The sequence below is a fragment of the Macaca thibetana genome, chromosome 14 (assembly GCF_024542745.1).
Source record: "Macaca thibetana thibetana isolate TM-01 chromosome 14, ASM2454274v1, whole genome shotgun sequence".
Taxonomy (NCBI): Eukaryota; Metazoa; Chordata; class Mammalia; order Primates; family Cercopithecidae; genus Macaca; species Macaca thibetana.
In genome coordinates this window covers 8133398-8149069 of record NC_065591.1, presented here as the reverse complement: position 1 = coordinate 8149069, position 15672 = coordinate 8133398, and the positions used below count along the sequence as shown (strand labels likewise).

At 47.8% G+C, this 15672-nt stretch overlaps 2 protein-coding genes across 4 annotated transcripts in view; one reads left to right on the top strand and one right to left on the bottom strand.

Moving 5' to 3' along the window:
* Nucleotides 1-15192, bottom strand: part of EFEMP2 (EGF containing fibulin extracellular matrix protein 2) — a 363083-nt gene extending 347891 nt beyond the window's left edge. The window contains exon 1 of the mRNA XM_050756711.1: nt 15174-15192. The gene's annotated coding sequence lies outside the window, so the exon portion shown is untranslated. The remainder of the gene's footprint in view (nt 1-15173) is intronic.
* Nucleotides 1-15672, top strand: part of PACS1 (phosphofurin acidic cluster sorting protein 1) — a 173315-nt gene that overhangs the window by 133551 nt on the left and 24092 nt on the right. For all 3 annotated transcript variants that reach the window (XM_050756595.1, XM_050756596.1, XM_050756597.1), the window contains exons 3-10: nt 4577-4666; nt 5352-5477; nt 10180-10324; nt 10571-10662; nt 10746-10826; nt 14127-14186; nt 15008-15168; nt 15531-15624. In XM_050756595.1, the coding sequence (XP_050612552.1) occupies nt 4577-4666; nt 5352-5477; nt 10180-10324; nt 10571-10662; nt 10746-10826; nt 14127-14186; nt 15008-15168; nt 15531-15624 (849 nt within the window). The remainder of the gene's footprint in view (nt 1-4576; nt 4667-5351; nt 5478-10179; nt 10325-10570; nt 10663-10745; nt 10827-14126; nt 14187-15007; nt 15169-15530; nt 15625-15672) is intronic.

The following is a 15672-nucleotide window of genomic DNA, read 5'->3' as shown; positions in this document are numbered from 1 at the left end:
TCTCTACTAAAAATACGAAAATTAGCTGGGCGTTGTGGCGCACTCCTGTAGTGCCAGCCACTTGGGAGGCTGAGGCAGGAGAATCACTTGAGCCTGGGAGGCGGAGGTTACAGTAAGTCAAGATTGTGCCACTGTACTATAGCCTGTGCAACATAGTGAGACTCCGTCTCAGAATAATAGTAATAAAACACCTGTAACCTAATTTTAAAAATATATTAATATTAATAAATATTTTAATGTGCTATAATGTTACTTTAATATTTAGATATAAATGGTTTTGCTTCTATACTGCAAATGAAGATATACTATTATATAGATAAACAAATGATACAAAAGTATATTAAAAATAATTTTGAAATTGGACCCTGGTTGGTAGTGCCCCAGGCACCTGGAAGAAGCAAATACTGGAACCCATGAAAGCTAAACCCTTGAGGAAGGGTAGGAAAGACAAGGACAGTAGCGCACCGTGCTTGAAAGGGCCGGACCTGGCTGTGATCCCGTAATACACTGCACTCTGCATCCTGCTACCTGCACACGCAGATTCCTTCTAGCGAGTTTGAAATTCAGATAGTGAATTTGGGATAGAAAGTTTTACAGGTATTTAGAGCACATACTTGGGTGGTGATAGTTAATATGATCGTATAATGAGGCTACTGCTATTGGAAGGTGATGTCTGATAGTGACAATAAATAAGATAAAGGGGATGGAGAGGGCTGGGGTGGAGGAAGTTAACAGATTCCCTACGGTGGTCACGGTAGACCTGGTTGAGAAGATGACTTTTACCTAAAGACTTTGAAGGAGGTGAGGGCCGTTCAGGTATCTGGAAGAAGAGCCTTCCAGGCAGAGGGAAGAGCCAGGACCAGGCCCTAAGGCCTTCATATTCTATGAATATATGCTCTGAGCCGAGAAATCTGAAAAGAACCCTAAGCACTGATTACTTTTTTCAACTTTTATTTTGGAAAAAATTCAAACACGCAAAAGTAGACAGAGTAGTTTACAATTCCCTCGATCCCCTTTCCAAGCTGTAATGGTTATCAACTCATCGCCAGTCTTGTTTCATCTGTGTCCCCATCTGTTTCCCTTCACCAGTGTTATGTTGAGGTAATCCATACATCATAACATTTCACCCACAAATATTCCAATATGTAATTAAAAAATGTAGGCAGTATTTTTAAACAAAACCACAATACCATTATCACACCTTGGCCAGACACGGTGGCTCACGCCTATAATCCCAGCACTTTGGGAGGCCAAGACAAGTGGATAACTTGAGATCAGGAGTTCAAGGCCAGCCTGGCCAACATTATAAAACCTCGTCTCTACTAAAACTACAAAAATTAGCTGGGCGTGATGGCATGCACCTGTAATCCCAGCTACTTGGGAGGCTGAGGCAAGAGAGTCACTTGAACCTGGGAGGCAGAGACTGCAGTGAGCCGAGATCACGCCCCTGTACTCCAGCCTACTCAACAGAGCAAGACTCTAAAATAACAAAACAAAAACCTTAATATCACGAAATCAGTGCTCAAATTTCCAGTTGTGGCATGAATCTCATAAATGTGTGGAAAGTCTTGTGGGAGAGAGTGGCTGTCAGTTTTGCTTTTTATAGTTTATTTGATGCATTCAGTCTTCAGTTGCCACTGTAGCGCTCGAGCTTCCGGGAGTCCTGAGGCCCTGGCCTGTGTGTGGGCTGACTGTGCTTCTGCTGTTATTTTATTTTTGTTGTTGTTTTTTGAGACAGGGTCTCGCTCTGTTGCCCAGGCTGGAGTGCAATGATATGATCTTGGCTTATTATTATTATTATTATTTTTGAGACGGGAGTCTTGCTCTGACCCCCAGGCTGGAGTGCAGTGGCGTGATCTTGGCTCACCACAAGCTCCGCCTCCCGGGTTCACGCCATTCTCCTGCCTCAGCCTCCAGAGTAGCTGGGACTACAGGCGCCCGCCACCACGCCTGGCTAATTTTTTTTGTATTTTTAGTAGAGACGGGGTTTCACCGTGTTAGCCAGGATGGTCTCGATCTCCTGACATCGTGATCCGCCCGCCTCAGCCTCCCAAAGTGCTGGGATTACAGGCGTGAGCCACCGCGCCCGGCATGATCTTGGCTTATTGCAACCTCTGCCTTCTAGGCTCAAATGATTCTCCCACTTCAGCTTCCTGAGTAGCTGGGATTACAAGTGCACACCACCACGCCCGGCTAATATTTGTATTTTTTTAGAGACGAGGTTTCCCAGTTTTGCTCAGGCTGGTCTCGAATTCCTGGGAAAGTGCTGGGATCACAGGCGCCACCACACCCAGCCTTCTGCTGATTTTATACCCAGCCTTCCCCCTGTGGCCGTTACCCATAGGCAGCATCACTATAGAATGACATAACCATCAGGGCTCTACTTCCTTGGTCTCATTTTGGCCTCATGAGTGGCCGAGGCATTTTTCCATGTGTGGAATTTTCCCCTAAGGGTCAGCACCACAGCATAGTACCATTTCAACAGAACAATTCCCAGAGTAATCACAGCTTTGCCGAAGATGAGAGATGAGCAGCTCAAAACTTGTCATCAATTATAAACAGAGATGGGTGTGGGGCTCAAGTCTATGTAATCCCAGCACTTTGGGAGGCCACGGCAGTAGGATTGCTTGAGCCCAAGAGTTCAAGACCAACCTGGGCAATATAGCAACACCCCATCTCTACAAGTAAAAAATAAAAATAGTAAAAATAGTGTTTCAATGAGCAGCTCCTTGTTTACAGATTTTCTTCTTTTTAAAACTCATTCCTGGCCCAGTGTGGTGGCCTGTAATTCTAGCACTTTGGGAGGCTGAAGTGGGAAGATTATTTGAGCTCAGAAGTTAAAGACCAGCCTGGGCAACATAGTGAGACCTCGTCTCTTTTTTTATTTAAAAAAAAAAAAAAGAAAAAGAAAAAAACCATTCCCTCCAAGGTCATGGGATCAAGGGGGAAAAAAGAAAATAATATATAAAAATCATGCCCTTAGAATTTATTGTTTTGGATTACAATTTTTGAATGGAAATGTTTCTTTTTTGCCAGGCTGCTTTCTAAAAGGGTTACTGTAATTTACTTTGCTTCAACAATGAATGAATTTGGAAATCCTACCACATCCTTACCAACTTTGGATGTTGTGGGGTTTTTTTATTATTGGTATTAATTTTTAAACTGCTTATTTTTTTTAGACAAATTTATTCAACACCGTTTATTTGTGTGCTGGGAATCATATTGAACAAGACATATCTTTGTCTTATGGATCTTGAAGTTTAGTGAGATTCAGTAACTGGCAGTAAGAGGGCTGTCTAACCCAAATATTAGGTTTGGAGCAGGGGAGGTTAAAGAGGAAGTTCTGGGGAAAAAAAAAAAATTTCAGCTGAGATCTGAAAGATGAGTTGGTTACTTGTGTTCAGAAGCCAAAAAAAGCATCCAAGAAGAGAAGAAAAGTACATGAAAAGCCCAGAGACAAGACAGTGTGCCTGGGGAGTCAGAGGGAGGATCACTTGAAGTCAGGAGTTCGAGGCCAGCCCGACCAACATGGCAGTAAGAGGGCTGTCTAACCCAAATACTCGGTTTGGAGGGTGGGGAGGTTAAAGAGGAAGTTCTTGGGGGAAAAAAAAAAAAGGAACGGTGGGCAGGGAGGGTCATACACACCCTGGAGGCTGACACTACCGGCCTCTTCCCCAGGAGTGCTGGGAACTCGCAGGCATTAACAAATCATTTTGCTGTGATAACCCTTTATGCACCCTACAGCATCATACATGTAAAATCAGACTTATGGTAGATAGAGGCTTGATTCAAATAAGTACAGTAAGGATTCATGAAATATTTGGACTGGTAAGAATGTTTGGGCCGGGTGTGGTGACCCATGCCTGTAATCCTAGCACTTTGGGAGGCTGAAGCGAGCTGATCATCTGAGGGCAGGAGTTCAAGGCCAGCACATGGTGAAACCCCATCTCTACTAAAAATACAAAAAAAATTTGCCGGGCGTTGTGGCAGGCACCTGTAGTCCCAGCTACTCAGGAGGCTGAGGCAGGAGAATCGCTTGAACCCAGGAGGCGGAGGTTGCAGTGAGCCGAGATCGCACCACTACAGTCCAACCTGGGCGACAGAATGAGACTCGTCTAAAAAAAAAATAAAATTTAATTTTTTTTTTTTTAAAGAATGCTTATAGAGTTTAGAAGTTGTTTGCAAACATAGTATTTCTTTTGGTCTGATTTTTGGTGACACAGCTTTGACAGATTTTTTTTTTTCTTTTTATTATTAATATTATTTGAGACAGGGTCTCGCTCTGTCACCCAGGCTGGAGTGCAGTGGCAGGATCATGACTCACTGCAGGCTCGAACTCCCAGGCTCAGGTGATCCTCGCATCTCAGCCTCCTGAGTAGCTGGGACTACAGGCATGTGTACCCCCACCGAGACAAATTTTTTATTTTTTGTAGAAACAGGAGTCTCACTATGTTGCCCCAGGCTAGTCTCAAACTCCTGAGTCCAGGCAGTCCTTCTACCTCAGCCTCCCAAACTGCTGGGATTACTGGCATGAGCCACTGCACCTGGCCAAACAGACTTTTCTTCTCGGTTTCAGGGTTCAAAAAGAATTCTTCGCTCCAACGAGATCGTCCTTCCAGCTAGTGGACTGGTGGAAACAGAGCTCCAATTAACCTTCTCCCTTCAGGTGAGACTCTCCTAGTCTTAGGCCCCTAAGATGCTATATCCTGGCTAGTCCCTAGACAGTCCACTAACCCAGAGACTGTTTTATCCCAGAGCCCCAATTCCCCAACTTGGGTGGGAATGAATAAAAGTCACCTGGAGGTTTATGGCTGGCCTGGAGAGCCAAAGCAACCCCTTAGCCATCCACGGTAAGGGTGTAGAAACCTGGGTAGGCACCATGGCTCCTTCCCTTCCTCTGCCTTGGCTAACAATTGTTAGCCATCTGCTACACCCCATCACCTCTCCTTAGTGATCCTCGCACCCCCCGTGGACCGTGCCACCTTCAGCCTCCACATCGGGTTCTCCGTCCTTCCCCTCTACTCCTTATCCCTCCTAGTCGGTGTCCCTCTCATCATAATTCCAGTAATTCCATGCCCGAATTGAAACACACGGAGAAAACACCTGATAAAGTGGCAAGCAAAGAGACAGTTTTCTGAACGGGTGTGGACCCCAGGGCCGTGGCGTGGAAGCCAGGCACCAAGCTGAATCAGTTCCACCAGCAGCAACTTCATGGCTCTCCTTTCAACCCTGATTGTCCCCTTTTACAGACAGGAAGAATTGAAGCACAGAAAGATTGTATGTCCTCTAGAACCCCTCAAGGACCCAGCTGCTCATTAACCATCCTTGACTCTGTGTTTTATATTTCATAGTACCCTCATTTCCTTAAGCGAGATGCCAACAAGCTGCAGATCATGCTGCAACGGAGAAAACGTTACAAGAATCGGACCATCTTGGGCTATAAGACCTTGGCCGTGGGACTCATCAACATGGCAGAGGTGAGAGGAACACAGTCTCCAGACTGTTGGCCTTTGAGTCACAGAGCCCACGGGAGACACCAGCCCAGCCATTTGAGCCTTCCAGATGATTTTCCCAGCCTGCTGGCTAAGTGCTTAATTCTGTTTTACAAGTTAATTATTTGTTGAAAATTCAGAATATACTTGTTTTTATCAAGTACTTTTCCTTCATGAAAAGTTTTAACTTTTAAAAAGGTAAAGCTCAAAAAATTACATAAAATTTCAAACTTTCAGAAAAGTTACAAGAATAGTACGAAGAATTCCCATATGTGGATTCATCCAAGTTCTTTAACATATTACCACATTTCTTCTTCTCTCCTCATAGACATATTGTTAGGTATTATTTTCTGAGCCAACTTTCTGAGAGTAGGTTGCAGGCACGACGCCCCATTACACGTTAATACTGCGCCATGTTAACTTCCTTAACATGAGAATACTCTGCTGTCTAAACTCCCTGCCACCATCAAGATCAGGACACTAACATTGAGATAAGATTGCCATCTAACTCACAGTCCCTGTTCCAATTGTGCTGAGTGTCTCAGTGATCTCCATCCCCTTTATGGGTCTGGGATTGATCTAGCATTACGTGCCGCATGTCACTGTGTCCTTTGTCCCCTTCAGTCTGCAGCAGCCCCTAGGTTTTGCTTACCTTTCATGCCCTTGACATTTTTTAAGCGCGCAGGCTGGTTACTTTCTTGAATACTCCTCAGTCCAGGTTAGCCTGATGTTGCCTCAAGATTAGATTCCATCTGTGTGTTTCTGGCAGCGTTACCACAGAAGTGTTCTGTTCTCAGTGCAGCTTAGGCAGCACCTGATGTCAGTTGGTTCCTTTCCTGGGGATATTAACTTTTAATTTTTTTTTTTATTTTTACTTTTTTTTTTTTTTTTGAGACAGAGTCTCACTCTGTCGCCAGGCTGGAGTGTGGTGGCATGATCTCGGCTCACTGTAACCCCCACCTCCTGGGTTCAAGTGATTCTCTTACCTTAGCCTCCCGAGTAGCTGGAACTACAAGCGTGCACCACCATGCCCAGCCAATTTTTTTTTTTTTTTTGTATTTTTAGTAGAGACTGGGTTTCACATGTTGGCCAGGATGGTCTCAATCTCCTGACCTTGTGATCCGCCTGCCTTGGCCTCCCAAAGTCCTGAGATTACAGGTGTAAGCCACCGCGCCCAGCCTTTACTTTCTTTTTTTTTTTTTTTTTTTAAGAGACAAGGTCTTGCTGTGTTGTCCAGGCTGGCTGGTCTCAAACTCCTAGGCTCAAGCAATCCTCCCTCCTCCACCTCCCAAAGTGCTGGGATTATATGCATGAGCCTCTGTGCCCGGCCTGATATTATCACTTGGTTAACATGGAGTCTGCAGGGTTTTTCCACCACAAAGTTAATTAATAAGCATTTTTACTTACTGGAAAAAAATATTTTACGGGGAGATAAATATATTATGGGGAGAAAAAGGTAGGTAACTTATCTTTTTCTTTATCACATTTTCACCTACTGGTTTTAGCATCTATTCATGATTCTTGCCTTAATTGGTCATCATTATACTTTGATGCTTACCAGACAGTGAATTTCTAATCCCACCATTCCTTACATATTTATTAATTGGCCTTTTTTTTTTTTCCCCCCCTGAGAGGGAGTCTCACTTCATTACCCAGGCTTGAGTGCACTGGCACAATCTCTGCTCACTGCAAACTCTACCTCCTGAGTTCCAGCGATTCTCCTGCCTCAGCCTCCAGAGTAACTGGGATTATAGTGGCCCGCCACCAGGCCCAGCTAACTTTTTTGTATTTTTAGTAGAGACGGGGTTTCACCATGTTGTCCAGGCTGGTCTTGAACTCCTCGCCTCAAGTGATCCGCCTGCCTTGGCCTCCCAAACTGCTGGGATTACAGGTGTGAGCCACTGCTCCCAGCCTCATTAATTGGCTTTCTGTAGTAAGATAGTGCTTTTCCTTTGCTCTCATTTATTTGTGTCAGTTATGGACCGCGGATTCCTGTTTTATTTGATGGGGCTGAATCTGCTACTATCATTTTTTTATTTTGATGCACAGACTTGTCAGGTTTGGCCCGTGGGAGCCCCTTCATGCCGGCTTCGAGTCCTTTGTACTGTATCTCATCATTCTTTACATCCTACCATACTTTCTGGTACAAAACATTTCAGGCTCATCTTGTACTTTCCCTGACCCAGCCCCAGAATGAGCAGATTCCCCAAGGAGCCCTGGTTCTTTTCAGTGGAGAATGGTGTTCAGAAACCAAGATCTGGGTACCAGGAGTGCCCATGTCCCCAACTTGGTGTCATCTACTCCCACTGAGCAGACAGAGCTGAGAGAGATCTGTCTGTATGCACACATGTGCTCGTGTCTACACACACGTCACAGCTCCTTTCAGGTCTAGGTCCAGATCTGTCTAACCATGAGCACGCATTGGTAATTTCAGTTCCAACCCAATGGCTTTTTATAGCTTTTATTTCTCCATATTTCTGATTCCCTTTTGGAATGGTAAGAAGTCAGGCTATGATTATTCTCAATACATGTACTCACTAGTGAAGCTCCCTGGGTGCCAGGCAGTTCCTCTCAGCCCTAACGGGAAGAAGAAAGCAGCCACTGATCTGTTTTTAAAATTATTTCTGTACTTTAATAAATAGGAACAATTTTGTGCCCATGATAGAAAATTTGAGATAGTCCTAGCCCGTCTTTCTGTCCTGCTCAGTGAGTGTTTGTGTCAGTGTGGAGACAGGGGGCAGTGAATTCCCACCAGCACCCCCTGCCCCTGCTACGCCAGGCGCTGCCATTCCCTGTAGACTGGGCTCCTTTTCCTTATTGCCAGTGATAGGCGACCACCACCTGTAGGCCTGGCCTCACCCAGACTCAAGAGCAAGTTTCTCTGTAAAGGACTTACACTAAAATTAGTCCTAGAGATTAGCAACTATTTCTTTTGTTCCCTCCCTCCCTCCCTCCCTTTCCTTCCTTCCTTCCTTCCTTCCTTCCTTCCTTCCTTCCTTCCTTCCTTCCTTCCTTCCTTCCTTCCTTCCTTCCTTCCTTCCTTCCTTCCTTCCTTCCTTCTTCTTCCTTTCTTTCCTTTCCCTCCCTCTCTCCCTCGCTCACCTGCTCTCTCTCCTCTCTCTCTCTCTCTCTCTTTCTTTCCATCTTTCTTTCTTTCTTTTCTTTTCTTTTTCTTTTCTTTCTTCCTTTTTTCTTTTTTTTTTTTTTTTTTTTTTTTTTTGAGATAAGAGTCTCACTGTCACCCAGGCTGGAATGCAGTGGTGCAATCACAGCTCACTACAGCCTCGACTTCCTGAGCTCAGGTGATTGTCCCACCTCAGCCTCCTGAGTAGCTGCAACTACAGGCATGTGCTACCACACCAAGCTGATTTTTTTATTTTTAGTAGAGACAGGGTTTCACCATGTTGCTCAGGCTGGTCTGAAACTCCTGGACTCAAGCAGTCTGCCCGCCTCAGCCTCCCAAAGTGCTGGGATTGCAGGAACAGACTACTGTGCCTGGCCGAGCAACCATTTTCTATATTTTATTTTATTTTACTATTAATTTTTTTTAGATGGAGTGTTGCTCTGTTGCCCAGGCTGGAGTGCAATGGCATGATCACGACTCACTGCAACCTCTGCCTCCTGGGTTCAAGCGATTGTCCTGCCTCACCCTCCCGAATAGCTGGGACTACAGGCACCTGCCACCATGCCTGGCTAATTTTTTGTATTTTTAGTACAAACGGGGTTTCACCGTGTTAGCCAGGATGGTCTCGATCTCCTGACATTGTGATCCGCCCGCCTCGGCCTCCCAAAGTGCTGGGATTACAGGCATGAGCCATCGCGCCTGGCCCAAGCAACCATCTTCCATCGTGATTGTTATCTTTAAGCACATGGCCCTGACCAGCACTTCTGGGGATAATTTTAAAGCTAAGACCTTAGGCCAAGTGCAGTGGCTCATGCCTGTAATCCCAGCACTTTAGGAGGCCAAGGCAGGAGAATTGCTTGAGCCCAGGAGTTCGAGATCAGCCTGTGCAACATAGTGAGACCCCATCTCTACATAAAATTTAAAAATTAGTTGGGCATGGTGGTGTGTGCCTGTGGTCTCAGCTACTGAGGCTGAGGCGGGAGGATCACTTGAGCCTGGGAGGTCGAGACTGTAGTGAGCTGTGATCACACTACTGCATGCCAGCCTGGGTGACAGAGTGAGACCTTGTCTTTAATAATAATAAAAAAACAGGCTGGGTGCAGTGGCTTATACCTGTAATCCCAGCACTTGGGAGGCCGAGGCGGGCAGATCACGAGGTCAGGAGTTTGAGACCAGCCTGGCCAACATGGTGAAACCCTGTCTCTACTAAAGATGCAAAAAAATAGCTGAGCATGGTGACAGACGCCTGTAATCCCAGCTACTTGGGAGCCTGAGGCAGGAGAATTACTTGAATCTGGGAGGCAGAGGTTGCAGTGAGCCAAGATTGCGGCACTGCACTCCAACCCAGGTGACAGTGAGAGGCTCTGTCTCAAAAAAAAAAAAATAATAATAATAATAAAAGTAAGACCATGAAGCAGTAGGACAGTAGACACGGATTTGAAAGTGAGAAAGAAAATGTATCAGCAGAATGCTGTTGCTGCTGGGGGGCTTGTGCGTTCCGTGGCTGCGTTTCTCCAGGTGCCTCTGTAGTAACATGCCTCCACCACCTCCCCTTGCTCCTAGGTGATGCAGCATCCTAATGAAGGCGCACTGGTGCTTGGCCTACACAGCAACGTGAAGGATGTCTCTGTGCCTGTGGCAGAAATAAAGATCTACTCTCTGTCCAGCCAGCCCATCGACCATGAGGGAATCAAATCCAAGCTCTCTGGTAAGATGCATGTAGCGTCTGGAGACCCTACAGCCCATCCTGGGAAAGCTGAACAAGACAGTGCCCGAAATGTTCCTGGGCAAGAGACCTTTAGAGACCCCTGGAAGTAAAATGTGGCTTTGGCCCTGCCCTCCCCTCCACCCTGGCTGTGTTTCCCCCAAAGAGAACCATTGATTCCAGCCCATCGAAGTCTCTTGGGCCAGATCTTCCCATTGCAAGGTTATCTGACTCAGGTGTCTGTTGCAGATCGTTCTCCTGATATTGACAATTATTCTGAGGAAGAGGAAGAGAGTTTCTCATCAGAACAGGAAGGCAGCGATGATCCATTGCATGGGCAGGTAATTTTCCATGGTCCCTCACGTGGAGCATCCAAGAAACTCCTGGAGTTTCCCACCCTCATTCTGTCCCCGTACCCACTTAGGACTTGTTCTATGAAGACGAAGATCTCCGGAAAGTAAAGAAGACCCGGAGGAAACTAACCTCAACCTCTGCCATCACAAGGGTGAGCCTCAAAGGTCTGGGGAGTGGTTGGCTAAGATTTTCAGTCTGGGGGTAGGTTGGCAGCAGCATCTTCAGGTCTAGAAGAGGCTTCTTAAAATATATCAACACAGGGTCATCCCGTCAACGATTCCGATGCACGCTGTGTATCCTCACCACCACCCAATTAGACTCACTGTTGTTGGGAACCACCATTACTGATAAGAGTGTTATATCCTTCAGGTTATTGTTGGATAGAAAAAAGGAGGAGAACCCTTCTTTTAGAATTCAGAACAGATAGTGGTCCATCAGGGAACAGACCGCCTCCCACCCACTCCAGTGGCTGCTTCATGTCACATGCTGTCCTCTGCAGGGAGAAGGCCAGCTCCCTCTAGGAGTTGTTTTAATCATGTGCTGAACTTATGCAGAGATAATAGGCCAGTCGTGGGGTGCTCCTATGACCTTGGGCTTGCTAAGCTTTAATTACATCAGGTATTGTTCCTGCCTTAACGGATCCATAACCTTGGAGACCAGGTGCCTTTTGATACTTTTCCTAAGAGTTCCGCAAGAGTCACTGTTTTGATGACATTTGAGTCCTGGACTGAGAAGCTAAAAACCTGAATTCCTAGGTGGTCTTTTAACAGATTCTGGAGTACCTGCATGAAGTGTGGGAGGGCCAGAAGTGCTGGGAACGTTTCCGAAGGGGAATTCACAGCTCCATTTCCCCAGAGGCATCCTGATTCTCCCCAGTGCAGAGCTAGCCTAGGGACCAACCCCCTGAGAGCTGAGATGCCTGCCCCTTCAGGGATGACAGGAGGCCAGATGCTGTCACCTCTCCCATCACACTGAGGTGTCACTGGACTTCAGGTAAATCTGCAAGACTGTGAACTGGATTTCCCATCCAGTCAGCAACTAGGGAGCGGGAGGACTGTTTCCTTGTCCTTAGGTATCCACCTCTTGATTGGTGCTCCAAATGGTCCCCATAAGGTGTGTCACCAGTGCCCCAAATGCTTGACCTCCCTTGCACTCTGGAAATAGGGAGTGACTGTAGGATATCTCTGTAGTCAGCCCCTGCTGCTGAGTCTTTCTTTTTCCTGCTCTGTAACCAGAAAGCGGCCCTATTTTCTTCCCAACAGGTGCCCCCAGAGCTTAATAAGTCACCTCATCCTACGTGGGGTCTCCTCCTTGGCATGACCCTGGCACATGACTGGAATTCAGTGCTCCTGCTAATGTTCACTCCTCCAGAAGTGTTTTTTTTTTTTTTTTTCTTTTTTTTTTTTTTTTTTTTTTTTTTTTTTGAGACAGAGTCTCGCTCTGTCGCCCAGGCTGGAGTGCAGTGGCCGGATCTCAGCTCACTGCAAGCTCCGCCTCCCAGGTTTACGCCATTCTCCTGCCTCAGCCTCCCAAGTAGCTGGGACTATAGGCGCCCGCCACCTCGCCCGGCTAGTTTTTTGTATTTTTAGTAGAGACGGGGTTTCACCATGTTAGCCAGGATGGTCTCGATCTCCTGACCTTGTGATCCGCCCGTCTCGGCCTCCCAAAGTGCTGGGATTACAGGCTTGAGCCACCGCGCCCGGCCCTTTTTTTTTCTTTTTAAGCTGCAGGCACCTTCCAGTTCTACCCCAGAGACTTAGTGACCTCCCTTAGTGCCTGTCTTCTCTGTGCATGCGCATTCTTCTGTCTCACCAAGAGCACAGATGTACTTGACCTTCTCTGAACATGTCTCATGCTGCTCTGTCACTGGGAGCTTGACTTTTTTTCTCTGCTGTGAAGGCCCTTTCTCCCCTTTCTTTGAAGATTTATCGGTCTTGCAAGTTCATTGTTTTCATCCCCAGGCAGCAAGTCTGTCATTCAGGCAGGAAGTACATATGACCACAAGCTAAGCATCATGCCCAGAGACAGATAAAGGCCCAGTCCATGCCATCAAGCGCACAGCATCTAGTGACACCACACATTTCAACAAATAATTACAGCCCAGTAGGACAGGCGCCAAAAGACATAGCTTTGCAATGACTCCAGGGGACTGTGGCCACCTGTCCCAGAAGTGCCAGGACAGCTTTCCAGATGAGATGCTGAGAGATAGGTTTTTTAAAATAAAACTTCACCAGGCGGATTTGGGCAAAATTTTTATTCAAGGCAGAAGATATCCTATATAAAGGCCCACTACAGTGCTGTGGCTCATGCCTGTAATCCCGGCACTTTGGGAAGCCGAGGCAGGCGCATCACGAGGTTAGGAGATGGAGACCATCCTGGCCACCATGGTGAAACCCCGTCCCTACTAAAAGTACAAAAATTAGCTGGGTGTGGTGGCGTGTGCCTGTAATCCTGGCTACTCAGGAGGCTGAGGCAGAGAGTCGATTGAACCAGGGAGGCAGAGGTTGCAGTGAGCCAAGATCACCCCACTGCACTCCAGCCTGACGACAGAGCAAAACTCCATCTCAAAAAAAAAAAAAAAAAAAAAGGCCCAGTACAACGGCATACAGTTTTTCCCAGGAACTCGAAGCAGTGAGTTTCCACTTGACTATGGGGTGTGAAGGGTCAAATAGAGAGATAAGGTTAGAAACAGGCAGACCCAGGCTTTGGACACTTACAGGCCTGACTGCTGAGCTCTGTTCAAGTAGTGGAGGCCAGTGAAGACTTCTAGTGGGAGGGTAGCATGAGCAGGTTTGCACGCGGAAGGACCACTGTGGGCTGTGGAGGGAACAAGACCAGAAACAGGCGGGCAGGGCATGAGATGTCAGCTGAAGGCTGTTGTTGTGATCCCAGAGAGGCGAGGAGAAAGGCCTGAATGGAAACAGTCGTGTCACAGATGGAAAAGGGAGGATCCACGGTAGCCAGAATGGGCCTGTGGGGAGAACAGGAGGGAGAGACTCCAGGCATAGATGTGGGTTCAGGTGTGTTGGTGACATCAGTAAGAGGATCAGAGTGCAAGGAGAAGACGCTGCGTTCCACCATGGAGCTGGTAAGGCTGAGGTGCCCATGCTGTGCATGCGCAGGTGGGAGTCAGCAGTGGGCACTGTGGATCTGAAGGGCAAGCGAAAGAGATGAGCTGGAAACCCACATTTGGGAGGTGTTGGGGCACAGTGGGGCGAAGGACCTGGGGATAGACATTCCTTCTCCCCGCAGCTGCACCCAAGGCCCAGGAGCCACACAAATTTGGCCTGTCTTCCTGAAAGGCTTTGAATGCCAAGGGCAGAGACCAAGTCCTCCAGTCTTCGTGTCCTCTCATAGCTCATCATGAAAGTGGGCTCTGGTGGATGTTTGTTCACTTGAATTGACCCCAAGTGGACGTTGCTGAGAACTATCGTGCTATTTGTCCCTACAGCAACCTAACATCAAACAGAAGTTTGTGGCCCTCCTGAAGCGGTTTAAAGTTTCAGATGAGGTACGGCCCCTTACTCCCAAGGTTAATGGTGAGTTGAATTCCCCGGGTTTCACCCAGCATCCCTGGTGTACACTCTGTATTGCCACTGAGAGTCAGGATTCTGGGATTAATATTCCTGCTCCCCGTGGCCTGCCTGGTAGAGCCCTAAGGAAGAGGGTGGCTAAGAAGGACTTAAGCGAGCGGAGGAGAGAAAGAGGCTATGCACACAACGTAGGGCAGCACAGCTACGCCCGACCCTTGGTGATGCCCAAGCCTCTGGTGTGCGATACAGGGACAGACCTGGCAGATGCTGCTGCGGTTGTCACTTAATTTCCCCTCTTATCCCATGGGAACATCAGTGAGCAGCAGCTTGTGAGGTGGAAATGTCCTTGGTGGTCAGCTGTGGAATAACCAGGAGTGGGCTGCTGAGAGAGAAGCAGTCTTTTCCCTGGGCACCGGGAGGGACCCATTTCTACAGGCTTCTAAGTGGGCTAACAGAGGAATAAAGATGAAAATTGTTGAGAGTGATTGCTTCGCCTTCCTGTGGGCTGTAAGGAGGGTAGGACGGGCCCACACAGGCAATGGGCCTCGGGATTCCTCAGCTGTCCCTCCTGGCACAGCTTCACAGTGTGGAGTGGTGGCAGAAACCAGGGGGAAGGTGGCCTGTCCCCTCCCTCAGGCTGGATCATGGAAATGACGTGAAGGTTACTCCAGCCAGTGTGAAGCTCTGGCGTGTCCCTTAAGCAGGACTATAAGGGTGGCCCAAGAGAAAGGAGCTGCTCATCAACCACAACTGTTAATAGGGGTGACCCTAAATTCAGAGACTCTTTTTTCCCCTGCAGGTGGGCTTTGGGCTGGAGCATGTGTCCCGCGAGCAGATCCGGGAAGTGGAAGAGGACTTGGATGAATTGTATGACAGTCTGGAGATGTACAACCCCAGTGACAGTGGCCCTGAGATGGAGGAGACAGAAAGCATCCTCAGCACTCCAAAGCCCAAGCTCAAGTGAGCCCCCCTCTCTGTAGCTGGCCTCCAGACTCTCCTTCCTGGTCATAGCAGTCTCCTGACCCCTCCCTCGCTGTCCCCTCTATTACCAGGGAATCCTGGTCCTTCATTCTTTGTGAACTTCTGGCTCTCTGGGAGAAGGTCACTGTTTTGCCTCTCACTGACAGAAGTCCTATAGGACTCTCAGGAAGTCCCCCCTCCCCCGACCCGACCCGCCTCTTCACCTTGCACTTCCCTGCTCGCCGGGCGTTCTGGACACCCGTAGCTTGTTGACCCGCCCTGAATGCCAGCTCCACTCAGCTCTCCCAGCGTGCTGTTCTGAGCCCTGGCAGCACTGACCCTGGCTGTGCTCTTCACCACAGGCCTTTCTTTGAGGGGATGTCGCAGTCCAGCTCCCAGACGGAGATTGGCAGCCTCAACAGCAAGGGCAGCCTCGGAAAAGACACCACCAGCCCTGTGAGCGAGACTGCGGCTGCGGGGCGGGGCGGGACCATGCCATGTCGG